Source organism: Cryptomeria japonica, chromosome 2 (genome assembly GCF_030272615.1).
Source record: "Cryptomeria japonica chromosome 2, Sugi_1.0, whole genome shotgun sequence".
NCBI classification, from domain to species: domain Eukaryota; kingdom Viridiplantae; phylum Streptophyta; class Pinopsida; order Cupressales; family Cupressaceae; genus Cryptomeria; species Cryptomeria japonica.
In genome coordinates this window covers 634,327,743-634,341,982 of record NC_081406.1, presented here as the reverse complement: position 1 = coordinate 634,341,982, position 14,240 = coordinate 634,327,743, and the positions used below count along the sequence as shown (strand labels likewise).

General features: G+C 35.5%; 1 protein-coding gene across 13 annotated transcripts in view; it reads right to left on the bottom strand.

Moving 5' to 3' along the window:
• LOC131046892 (uncharacterized) overlaps positions 1-14,240 on the bottom strand; it is an 88,247-nt gene that overhangs the window by 28,455 nt on the left and 45,552 nt on the right. For all 13 annotated transcript variants that reach the window (XM_057980712.2, XM_057980719.2, XM_057980717.2 and 10 more), the window contains one exon: positions 5,821-5,974. In XM_057980712.2, coding sequence (XP_057836695.2) covers positions 5,821-5,974 — 154 coding nt within the window. The remainder of the gene's footprint in view (positions 1-5,820; positions 5,975-14,240) is intronic.

The window sequence follows — 14,240 nt, the reverse complement described above, 5'->3', positions numbered from 1 at the left end:
TGTACATGGTCACAACTTGAGACTCCATGCCTTACTGTCATTGTTATCTTTGACGTAAAAGGATGTGGCATATCGCTACAGATGCATTGATATGATCAGTTTGGCTTGATGATCAGTTTTGGCCTTGGTTTACATTTTTCTAAGCTCTCTAGTTTGATTAAGGTTTGCAGAAATGGCTCTGTCAAAACCTCTCTAAAACCCTAAGGTTTGTTTTGGGTGAATAAACTGCATTATTGAAAATTGATGTTGACTCGTAATTGCCTGTTGTCAGTCACTTAAGTGATAACTTAAGCCTTTCTCAACATTGCAAATACTGGCCCTTTCACCTAGTGTGTTACCGACTGAACCAGGTGTCAAAGACCTTAATATTTCCTAAGTTGAGAGTGTTGATACATTCAGCTAGATTAATGGTTCAAGCAAGCTCGCAGCCCTCTGACATGTCAGAATTATCAGTCTCGCGAGGCTGCACAATTTGTCCGATTGAGTCTAGGAGCTGCTCATTCTACAATACATTGAAGCACTAAGCTTGTTTTTAATTGGATCGCGCTCGTGCAGTGTCAAAGCTGTCAGAGTTAAGTCAGCCTTGCGCCGTTGCGCAATGTTGACATGCCCGCTCGGTGTCTGGAGAGGTCGACGATTTGCACACTTGCACAAGGTAGTGTGTGGGACCAGACCTCCTTTTTGCGATTACAAGCAATGATGCCACATCTGTGGAGGGCCCAGATGGTAGTGCTTTGCAGGGGATTACATCTCGAGCATTCATTCTGTCGCGAAAAGAGTAAATCAACAATGCAGATTTAATCTGGAGTAGACAGCTGGTTTATGAATTCAAATGAACGTATTTTTGGTGTGATTGTGTCAGGGTATGGAAGAAAAACACGGTATGGACCGACATGAATCTATAGTGGTTAAGAATTTGCTAATAGGCCAACATTATTGACAAATCAGGTTTTAAGAAAAACCCTAGCCAACATTTAGATGGTACAGAGACATGTATATAAGTAGATCAATTCGTTATCTAACCATGGTGTGTATGAGGCAGAGAAAGAACAGTGAGTGCGATGTGGTACAGAAGGTTGCCAATAAGTGCGAATCATGCTATATCATTCAATGCTGCAGTAAAAGGTGTGCAGAATGAGTCGTTACATGCAGAGAGTCTATTAGTGACAGGTAGAGTTATTGTTGCTCAGAGATCATGCTCCACAATATAATGCAGAGGTGAAAGCAGTTACTGTTGTAGAAGATTGAACCAAAGCATAGCTAAATATCTGAAGAGAAGTCTGTAATGACAAAGCAGAATTACAAAGGTTCATTCAAATAACTTTTATTTTTTCAGACAGAGGTATGTTTGATTGTGTTAAGGTTGTTGTTTGCTCTTCCTGGGCATTCTCCTCCAGGCGAGCTTGTTGTGCCAACGATGCCTGTGCAAGCAGCCGGGGAAGATGGTTCATCAACCGATTTACTGCCGGGCTAACCTCCAACGCTGTCCACACGGCACTTGGTGGGATATCCGCCTCTGTGGCCTCTCGTCAGACGTAGGTCTCGATGGCTACCTGGAGCAGAATTGAAAATTCCCTCGTCCCAGTGTCTTCTCCGTTGTAGAGCTCTGTTTGCACGTCGTTGGCCTCTGGGTTTATCTCACCAACGGGTAGGCCCATCGTGTCCGTGCGCCATCCGTTTCTTCCGTTGCCGAGTATGTCTAGGCAACGGCGCCAAATGTTTACCCTCTAGGGTGAATAACTTAAAGTACACAGATAAAACACGTAATGCAGAATAATAATGCCATAGATATCAGATAAAATATAAGAGATGTTATTCCATTCATAATTGTCTCCCGTCACAAGTTACATTCGGAGTATATAAAGATACCGAGGGGGTGCGAGCGCCAACCGTCGCACCGCAACTGCCACCCCTCGATTGCCAACTAACCAAGACAATTACAACTTAATTAACTAGTTTTATTTTCATGTACAATATTGCCGCCAACAGTTGTAGCCTTCCGATGCATATAGGTTGGTGCCCTATTTGTTGTTATAAGGGAATTGGTGTTCTCATTGGATCGTTGCCCTAAAAAGATTCATTTAGTAAAGAGGATTGGCGTCTCCTGAAGGTTGGTGCCTTCAAACAGAGAGTAAACGTTTGATTCATATTTGAGGCTGGATTTGGGTAGTAGAGCCAAGCAGCTTGCTCGTCATGGTTTTTCCCATCTAGAGTTTTCCACGTAAATCTAGTATTATGAGTTTTGTGTGTTCACCTTCTTCATTTGCTTAGGTCAAAATTAATGTTAATGCTTTTTAAGTTTATTGGATTGTATGCAAAATTAGAAAAGGGCAAATTTGATGATACACTGATTCACCCACCCCTCTCAGTATTTTCGTAAATAGTAATTCTAAATAGTAATCGCTAACATGTTGCAATTAAGAAACAATGAAGGAAATTCAATAGACTATAATAGTGATCTTGTAAATTACTTGTGGAGGGATCTCCAAGGAGGCTTGAAATGTCAGAATTGAAAACTATACTCAGTGGTATCCAAATACATGATATTATGTTTGACTGTGAAAATCTAAAATATTTAAATACAACATATATGTTAAGATAGTTAGACCAAAGAAAAATTACTCTGGAAAAAATTGCGATTCAGAAAAAATCGCAAGGGGCGCTGACTGATTCCCCAATATTCGGGGAAGTCAACGATTTTTTGCGGATTAAATCGCTAATAATCGCGTTAAAAATCGTGATTAAAACCAGCTTAAAAATCGTTATTTTAATTTGCTGCGTAATTGCTATAAAAAAACCCTAAAAACGGCAGTAAAACGTCTTAAAACTCATTCTCCCGCCATAGACCAGGCACCATAGTCGCAGGCTAAGTCACTGCATTCAAAATTTGGCGAATTTCAATAAAACATTAAAAATTTGTTCAAATTCGGCCCACAATTCGTACAGAGCAAAACTAGGGCTTTTAAAACTGAAATAAATTTTGCCGTCTGATACACATTCACATTCAAGAGGAATAGGCATGAATCTCGGGCGGAATGAATAAGCGTATTCTCCTTCAGCTACGCTGGAACCATCGATTTGATTAAAATTGCTCTCACGCCATCGATCCACTGCGGAAAGACTTTCGAAGAGGAGTTTATTGGAATTACTATACATATTAAATATAATGATAATGTATAGCAATAATGATTAAAGGCTCGATATACAATAGTCGTGGAGAGCCCCCTACTCCACCACTTCGACCATTTAATGTATAAACTATAAAGAATGTATTTAAATTATAATAATTAAATAATGTATTTTTAATTTAGTAATATATAAAGATAATGTTTTATAAATTACGAAATATGAAGAGGAGTTTTTTAAATTTATTATAATGTATTATAAATTTATAATATAGATTTATTTTTAATAATTTAATTAACATTGTTAAATATTTATATTAATTTTAAATTTAATATAATATTATGTAATTTTAATAAATAATAAATTTGATGATTTCATTTCAAATTTATTTTATTTTATAATACTATTTCGAATCTATTTAAAATTATAAGTTATTGAATTTATTTTTTATATATTTAAAAATTTTAAATTTATATAGGCGAATTTAATGTTGAATTTTTTTCCGAATTTTTTGCCCTCGCCGAACTTCATCTGAATTTTATGGTTTCCGAACTCGAATTCGAATTTGAACGCGGTGACTTAGGTCGCAGGAACGAGCTTGCACAATCGCACGAGGTTTGGCATGAGGATTTCTTCAAGTCTCTGTTGTGACACAATTTAATAAATTTGAAGCCAAAATTTATATTTGTTTTGCTAATGTATTTACATTAATATATTGTTTTAATAATTTGATTTAGAACAAATGTATTTACAAATAGAAAAAATTTATTCAATTAGAATAAATCATAATAAGAAATTTAAGACTACTATTTTTTTAAATAAGTTTTTTTGAGCGAATGTTTTTTATAGCTTTATTATAACTATTTAATTATTTATGATATATTAATATACTATAATTTAGTAATTTTTTATAATTAACTGTAATTATATAATAATTTTTAATATACAATTGATTTGTTTAATATAGATTATTTAAAACCAGTAATATATTTATAATACAAAGAAACATTATAATGTCATTGAAAGTTTCCCTACACTGAGATATTGTAATCGACATTTTGACATCTATCACCATCTAGATATTATTTATGTTGTGGTATGTTTTTGTGCAATGTAATTAGCAATATGAATATAAACAACGAAAAACTATTTTCTACAATTCATGTGTTGAAGTGTCTATTTTATTTGCCTACAATATCTCTATGCTATGGAAATGCCCTTAAATATTAAAAAAAATAGTTTTTGATTGTTTTTTTGCAATTTTTTACGTTTTTTTGTAAATTCAATTTTTTCAAAAAATCTTATACTTTTGTTTTGTTGATTAATTCCCCAAAAGATTAAAGTTTCTTTGAGTTAGACCATACAAAAATTTAATATTTCACTCAAAGGATGTAATATGAATTCATTAATCAGTCATTGGGTGACATGTACTTAAAAATATAAAAGATTTGAACGTTAAGAGTTTATTCAAAGCACATTGAAACCATAAGAATATGAAACTTTAAAGGTTAGCTTCAAGGAAAAAAAGGTTCTAAATTAACAATACTTTCCACTACCTTATTCTTCCATTTCGCTAGCATAGAATTCCCTCATAAGGTTTGATCCATCAAGATTAGTATCACAAGACTTAGTCAAAGTCATGTTTGACTTGCAACCTGAACTTAGCTTAGGCCAGAAATGGAGAAGCTTAGGCTTGACTCTTAAAAATGATTATGTTACAAACTTGACTAAATCAAACTAAGTCAAAAAGTAATTTTTTTTGTCATTATTTGTTTTAAGAGTCCATACAAACAATTATACAAAGTTGCAAACTATAGTTATAAAGCACCCAATGTAGACTATTAAATTTGGATGTATGGGTGAGAGAGTGAGTGTCATATTATCTAATATATATATGGTGTTTGTCTTCAATTTTGGGGCATAGGTCAAAGATCATGCTCGTTTTTGAAGCTCACGCACAAAGTTGGGATGCTATTACATTGCCTATCTCCAAAAACAAAATCCAAAACTCAATAGATCAATGCACAAGAACGCAAAGATATGGTGGTTGCTATTACATCACTCTAAACCAAATGTTTTCAAAATATAATTAAAAAAGAATAAATAATGCAATGTGTCATTGTATGTATAAATGTGAGGCATAGTCCTCTATGTTACACCTAGCCCTAATATGATGTGAGGGAGAATAAACACTCTATGGCATACATTGCCAACAAATTCCCAACATTGGTAACTTCAATGGGCCTGATAAGAAATATTTTACAACTTTAAAAAGTTCCTTAAACACTCTTGAGAGAGCCCAAAGGAAGCATTCACTCACCAAAACTTGTATCTATTATCCCCCTAAAAGAGATAATAGAAGGTTCCCACCACCAACGACACAACCTGCTCCCCCACAAGCAAAAACTAAGGCATAATGAAAGATGCCACAAAAGAAAAGATGCATTAGACTAAAAGCCCCGCTAAACAATCAACTTTCTCAATCCAACAGATGGTGATGAATTAAAAATTTAAGGCCAACAATGATTCATGAACATATTAATCACCTAACATTTCCAGCCACAAGATATGATTGGACATTTCCAAGCACATGTCCTCATTTATCATGTTTTATAGTACAAGATAACTAGCATGTCCTCATTGTTATTAAAATTTGAAAAAAAACATAGAACCAAATAGTGCAACACTATGTACCTGAAACCCAGTCAATGTCTTGCACTGCATTCCCGAAGCAAGAAGTACTAACCGACTCTCATGTGTGTACACATACCAGCTGACATTAAATCTTTTTGTCTCAACAAACTTAAGGCCATTTAGTTCAAATTGCAATGAATATAGATCAAGTCCACTGGTGCACAAATTTATACAGAATTAGAACATGAAAACACACGGTCATGAAATGGTATATATTTCAGACTTCAATAAAATTTAGCGAAACATAATAGAGAGGTCATGGTGTCCTACAATATGGGAATACTTAATTATTACAACTTGAACATTTAAATGATATTTTTTTTACTTCACTGCTGCCCAAAGCATTAAAGAAATTTTCAAAGAAATAAAATGAAATGCCCTTGAAAACTAACTTCTCAAGATGTTTACGGATTTTTCTGACTATAATAAAAATATAATGCTATCATGCATGATCCAAGTATCATGAAAACAAATAAGAGTGCAAGAAAATAAACAAGATACTGTTACCTTGATTCCTTACAAGATAAGACAACAAAACTGGCAAGCCAACAACAATTTACCTACAAATCATCTATAGAGACACAACCTATTTTGATATCCTCAGTTATCCTTCACTTTTGTATCATTCCAAGAAGCAAGAGCCTTAGGTTATGTTATTTTTACTTCATCTGAATTATTACGTAAATCACTCAATTTTTATAATGATGGCCTGGCAAACACACTTGGAAATTCTGCTTTTTGAGAAAGAAAACTTAAGGATGCTTTTTCTATTCCTGGAAAGCAATAAGATCATCCCTCAAAGCAAATTAGTATATGGCTTCATATAGGTAATTGCATATAAGTAGAAACATCATGAAGGGATATTTGAATTACAGTAGACACAATATTGAGAAAATTAGATACTAGGTTCTAGCATCAAGCAATGGAGAGAGAGAGCTGTTAAGAGTTCTACCCATTGCTCTGAAGGTGTTCTTCCTTCAGCAGTACAGTAGCTCTCCCTCAACACAAAAGCATACCTAACAGCAACTTCGATCTATGGGCAGGTGATTTAAGGAGTGGTGAAGAGAAGTATCTGTATTTGCATGGCATGACACGGCAGTGATTATAGAATTTACCTTGGTTTCTAGGCAGCTGAGAGAACAGCATAGAGAGGTCATAGTTAAATTGAGAACAAGACCCATCCATGTAGGGAATAGTCTTGAGATAAGGGCCATGTTACTTACTTGAGACTTAAGTGATTTGTGGACATAACTTAGTCTCAACTACTTTGATTAGGAGTTATTAGTGGTTAGACCAGGTTGATTGTTTAGTAAGACTAGTTGATTGTTCAGCCAAATTCTGTATCACTCCAATGAGTTACAAGCTTAGCTTGGAGATTTACTCGGCACTTCAAATAGTTCCTCTTAGTTAGATTCATAGTGCACTTGTTATTTAGGCACATAGTCTGATTTTAATCATGACAAATATAATCTATTTCTAAAATTTCATTTCAATGCACTGTATTTCTTTTCAGATTTAATTTTTTTATGAGAAGACAGTTGCAGGTTTGAGAGTAAAATACTGTGTATTTGCAGTTCACATTTACAGCAATAGGTGTTTGTAGATTAACATAGTCAGATATTATTGTTTTGATTGAAATTTTTGTGTTTTAAGCTACCTAGTTTTAGGCATAGTTGGAAGACTCATGCGACTCTCCAAGACTCACGAGTCTATTGGTGGGCCAAGTCAACTCGCCAGGGATTCGGGAGCCGAGTCCAGACCAGTCCTAACACAAGACTCGTGAGTCTATGCCAAGGACTCGCGCGAGTCCTAAGTTGGGACTCGTGACGCACAGAAACATGCCCAGCAAAGGAGATAAGAACATGTCAAAAAATTATCTAAATTTTTTTTTTCAAGACAGTCTCATTCTCTTCATCAAAATATATACATGAAATAAAACTTAAAAGTATAAAAAAGGAAAAAGACATCTTTACATTTCAATATGTCTTTTTCTTTTCTTATACTTTAAGTTATATTTCATGTATATATGGCAGGATGTTTGAGAGTGGTTTCAGATCTCTAGGAGTTATAATACAAATTCTAGATTTTAGAAGATCTTTTAAATTTTCAGACAATCAAATTCTAGTAATCAATAGGCTCCTATTAGCATTCTCTCGCTCTCTCTATCTCACTCACTTTACCTGCCCTGAATTTTAGACCTATCTATCTCCCTATCACTCTTCCTCTATCCCCTCTCTCTACCATTCTCTATCTCACTCTCTCCTCTCTCTACCACTCTCTATCTCACTCTCTCCTCTCTCCCCCGAGATCTAGACCTATCTCTCTACCCCTCTCTCTCTCACCCTCAGACCCCAGCAAGTGGTGCTACCCTCAGCCTAATTTTGGCGAGCTGGAGAAGCCACATCAGACTCCTACAACAAGACCCTCTAGTTCTATCTCTCCCTTGGTTTTCACTAGAGCTGGGAAGTGGAAGATGTAGTCTTCTCTTTAGTTGTTCATTGTTGTTTTTCACATTTGGACATATCATTATATGTAATTTTGTAAACATTTATAAACTTATGCTGCTGTTATACATTTTAAAGCCAATTCAAATAATTCACAAGCAAATTGTTTGTTGCTGTAAAATGTAGTTGAAACTTGTATTCAAATAAGTCACATTATTTGTTGTCTATCCTTGTGTTCTGATTATAAGAGAATTAGGCTGGAATGTATCTGAATATTAATTGATGACAATTCTCCACCTTAAACCCTTGATCTACTTCTAGCAGCATTTTTTATATTCCTCAGTATTTCCATGAGCTTTTGTTTTTTATAATTTTGTAGAAGAATCAAAATCAGTTTGATTAGAATAACACTATGTTACCCCAAGTTTCTGGGACGGGGACACCAGGGGACGAGGGTACGCGTTTCCGGGACGGTGATTTTTTTGCCAATTTTGGGCACGGCTAGGGGATGGCAAAGGGGGTGGCTATATAAAAATAGGGAAAATTAAAATATATAGGGAAATTTAAAATATTCAAATGAAAACATGGATAAAGCATGCACATATACATTATAGAACCTTAACATATCAGAACTAGCAGAGTTCTTATGCTAAATTTGTGTTAAATTGAGAGTCAAAGTCAAATTGCTTATAGAATTCATTGTCAATATGCAGAATTTATGGGGATGTCCCCTAGGAGTCCCCTGTCCTTGAGACGTCTCCGGGACGAGGACGCCTAAAAAAACTACCGGGGACGCGTCCCCGGGTAACATAGGAATAACATGATTAAGAGAGCACTAAACTGTTGAAATAGAATCTGACTTCAAGAATGTGTTGATTAGAGATTCTGCAGAAAACCAAATCCATTAAAAGCACAACAATGTTGCTGATGGTACTTTGAATGGTACCATACTACACAGGGGTGCCAATTCTACCTCAAGTAGTCATACAAACCTAAGTTGCTGATTTGGGTACGGATGCAGGTACAAGAATAGGACCCTGATACGGTGGTATAGTAACTTTTTTTGCTTGGGTACGGGTACGGTATATATATATTATGTTCAAAAATATAAATTATAAGAATAGTGATACTCATAATTGCCAAAAAAAATGGAATTTTTAAATACCTCATATTCATAATTTGCAAAAATGAAAATAATCAAGTCTCAAAATGTCATTACACAATGAAAGTTCAAATTACAATTGACATGTAATATTCATATTGTTCTTCACCAGAAGCATCATATATAGTCTTGGGTACTCCATATTTTGCATACACTTATTTTGGTATATTTGCTTGGGTTAAACCCTTGGGTACTTTCGGGGTGCCTAGGTTCGTTGTGGGTCCTTCTGTGAAGGACCCCTAGTGAACCCGGGCACCCAAGGAGTACCCAAGCCATACCCAGGGCCGTACCCGAACCATACCCATACCCATACCCATACCTGTATCAGTACCAATACCCAGGCTTTACCAGCAGTACATGATAACATAGATACGAACCAAGAATTCCTGTTTGAAGCAGATGGTGAACTACACAAGACTTGAAACATGTAATCCAATGAACAAGAAGTTCAATTTGGTTATAGTGAATGTGATGAGCCACAATGAGATTCTATTCCTAAAAGTTGGATAACTCTACTTGAGAGAAGCTGCTTCCATAATTCAATAAACATCTATAGGTATTGAGTAGCAACATACATACGCCCTATGAGATCAGGAAAATAAGTTGAATAAGAAGCAACAGTTGAATCAACATGCCAAAATGAGGATATATGAATGGAAAATAATAAAATAATAGAAACAATTGAAATCCAAGAAGAGATTACCACAACAATGTTGAGGGATGAACTTCACCTAGCACAAACTTCAACCATATTGAAAAAAATTGCAACCATGCTGCGACAAGCAAAAATGTAAGAACCCCAACTCTATTTCTGCCCTGAATTCTGAGTTTAAGTTTGAATGATAGTCTTTGACCAACATATGCAAACAGGTGATTGATTTTTTTTGGTTTTTGCTGTTTGTAATTTTTTTGTTGTTTACCAATACAATATGGAATTTGAATGCAAAGCATAAACTAACAATGGACTGATGATAAATTGCAGACTTCTGATTTTATTTCAGCAAACACTAAAACCAAAATTTGAATAATTTGTAACATCCAGAATCAGAAGTGGCATACCAGGAGTCCTGTGCTGATCTAGGAAGGACTTATTTATTGCTAGAACTGATGAATTGAGCAATACAGGAGCTTCCAAGTGAAGACAATGGCTCCAATGCTATTTATTTTCTATAACTACAATTATCAAAAACTTTTATTGCAATAACAGGTAGATCTGAAGCTAATTCCTCCAAGTCGCCAGGCAAGGTGACCAAATTGAGCAAATTTCCTCAGTGTTTTGCTGATTCCACTCATGTATGCCTTGTAGAGACTGAAGAAACCTTAATTTAATTATTTACTGCTGCTAACAATGAGATTCCAACCATTTTCCAACCCTAAATACTGAAGATTGCTGCTGCAGGTGTCACGTGGACCTCTAGGAAGGTACGACTGCCATGAAGGGTCTAAGAAACCCCAATTCAATTGCAGCAAATCTGATCTGTATCTTCTGAATAAGATTTCTGCCTCCTCACTTACCAATATGAATTATCAAAACAAGTTCAACCACCAATCTACTCAAAAAGCTGATAAATCACTGTAACTTCTTCCACAAGCAGGCTGGGGTATCGTCCAACCTGAAAATTCTTCAAGAGTTTTCATTCTTGAAGAGAAATACTGCTGCAATCTCTGTGGCCAGAGCTCTGCCTCAATTTTGCAATGAACAAAAATAAACGAGAATGATCCAAAACGACCTCAAAATGCCTTTTTTAAAAGGCTCCAAACCCTAGGCGTCACTTTTAGGGTTTCCATATTCTCAACTTATTATTTTTAATAAAATACAAGTGTTCCTTCAAAAATCGACCCCTTAAGCATTATATTTTATTATTATAATGTTTTCCCCTTTTTATTACAACATTTATGCTCATACACCTAGGAAAAAGGCAACAAATTATTATAACTAATTTTATTATAAAATGACTTATGATATCACTTTATTACCAATTTATTTAATTCCAAACATAGGAAATATTAAAATAATCCAAATCTAGTCTCAAAACTGAATTCCATCTGAAACACTGTGATCTTTGATGCTGCCCGAGTCCTATAGGTTAACTGGCAATTCCACCTAAAAAATAGGAACTCCCCTAAAAATAGGAACCTCACTCCAAACTCTAGAAGCTGCTCAAGAAGATCATACTCTGCTCCATGGTCCCCTGGCTGGTCATCCAGTCAACTACTAGTTCTCCCTAAAAAATAGCAGACCTCCCTAAAATGTAGGAATTGCCATCAGAAAACTCAAAATAGCTCACAGAGCCCCTGAAAATCTCTCTGACCCTCAAAACAAGTCCCCTAACCATACCTTTGACCTACGGAAACTCAAATGATAGGTCAACCCTCTGCTCATCTCCTGTTGCCTAGAAAGGGAACATTACAAAAACAAATTGTGTCATCCTAAGAAATTGTGACCTTATTTTGAATTGTAATTACAAATAACAGTTGGTGAACATATGCTCCCAAAACTTGGGATCCTATATAAACATCTTACATGTATAAGGAGGCCATTATTTAAAATTCCAATCATGATTAAAGAAGATCTCAGAACTAGTACATTTAAATGATAACATGGGAATCGTGTGTTAGATCACTGCAGCTGGAGAACTCGTAACATAGTTGTTGTTTTTCAAAAATCAATTCCAAATTGGTAAAAATTCCAAGAAAATGTATGGAAAGCAAACCTATGATATTATAATTTTTTAGATCATAATAGCAACAATAGGTTATCCTATGTCTTTTAAATTTTATCTATTATTCCAAAAGAAGAGAAGATGAGTGGACAAGACCTAGGATAGATGAGCTCAAGCACAAGGAAAAGTAATCAAGCCGTCACAAAGAAAGAAGAATGCCAAATAGACTGAAAGCCAACTTGCTTGAGAAACCCTTGATCGAGGGTGCTTCAAAATTAACTTTAATGGAGTGTCAAGATGGAGCCTTGAAGAGATAGTTGCAAGCAGGGTATGTAGAGATAGTTGATAATCAAGGTAACAAAGTCTTTTCTAAAAAAGTTAGCAAAACCCTTAATAACAAGACTGAATTTAAAGCCCATCTCTAAAGCCTTAGTGTTAGCAAAACCCTTTAATAACAAGGCTGAAGTCAAAGCCTTCTCTAAAGCATTAGTATTGCAAAATTAAATGGACTAGAGAATTGGAAATGGAGGGGACTCAAAACTAGAATTTTTTGCTATAAAGGAGAAAAAAATTCAAAATTAGAAGTTAAAAGTAAGCCTGGAGGAAACAATTAATATCATTAAGTCCTTTAGAATCATCAAACTAAGATGTGTTTAAAGAAAGAATAAGGATGAAGATAGGACTGCAAATTTGGGAATAATGACAAAAAAGTGAATAACTGATAAGGAGTCAACAATATACAGGGTACCTATATAGCGTAAGAATGTAGGGAAAAAGTCTGGGAGCAAATATAACTTGTAAAATGCCCTTTCAAATGGATAAGAGTTTATACAACATGCATAGAAAAAGGATAGAAGGGAAAGCAAATATATCTTGTAAAATGCCCTTTCAAACGGATAAGAGTTTATACAACATGCATAGAAAAGGGATAGAAGGGAGAGCAAATAAATATAGCAGAAAGAAAGAATGAATTATATTAATGTCCACAAATGACCAAGAATAGATCAATGGAACCCAAAAGTATAGTTGTTTACAATAGAAAGTTCTAGGAAGATAAACCTAGAGAGGTCCCACGAAGGGGAAGAACAAAAATTAAAGAATACAAAAAAGAAAGGGACAACCAACACAAGTGGTCAAGAAACTAGTACAAATAACCAATATGGGGGAAACAAGAACCCCAAAGAGCAAAAGTTAAGGAATGCTAGAGAGATGAGAGAGTCTCATCGAGTATCAATATCTGGGCCAAAATGGTGAAGTCGTTGGTGTCATCGTCAATCACTATGAAGGCACCAATAGAAGATCAAATAATGCTCATCGAGGAGTGTCGAAGGTCGAAAAGGTTGTGCAAGATACTCTCCCTAGGATCACACCAACATCCAAGACCAAAGTAACTCCCATAATAGTGAAAAAGCTTGTAATATATGTTTGCCCTTGTGGCTAGGGGGTGGCCTAAGAGGAGTAGATCTATGCCCTCAAAGACGAGCAAAACCACACTATCAAAAAGAAGCAGAACTATGATGTTGTGGGAGAATGTGCTGGGGTAGAAGTTGTGAGAGATGTTGTTTCATAGGTCTATCCATGTCCATGTGTAATATTGTTGCTTGAGTTTGTGTCGAGTTAGTAACATCTCCCTTGAATCTCATTGCAAATGGGGCACCTAAAGATGAAAAGCTCCTTAGACTCCACCTCCATAAGGGAGGCAGTAGATCAAATCTGGGTGAAGAATATGATGATCCATTTCAACTTGTAGCTAGTGGAAACACACCCTCAGTTGGGCATGGGGAAACCTCAAGCCATGTGACTAATAATGCTAGAGATAGTGAGGGCAACATAATATACCATCTTCTATCAATAAAAAATGCTCAACATAAAAGGGAAGCTTCAGGATAAGTGGTATAGGAAGGGAGGTCCAAGTAACCTGGATGCATTGTTTGTAGATCTCCCTTCTATTGGCTTCAGTGATGGTCTCCTTCAACAAATGAACCGAGGAGGGTACAAAGAATAAACGAAAGGAGGTAGTCTATCAATGGAGATGATGATGGAAAGGAGCAAGCTAGCCTTAGAGTGCCAAAAATGATGGTACTGAATAGAACCCAATGAATTAACTCTCTCAAAAGAACGAAGAGGTAAGTACAGATAACTGTCACAACC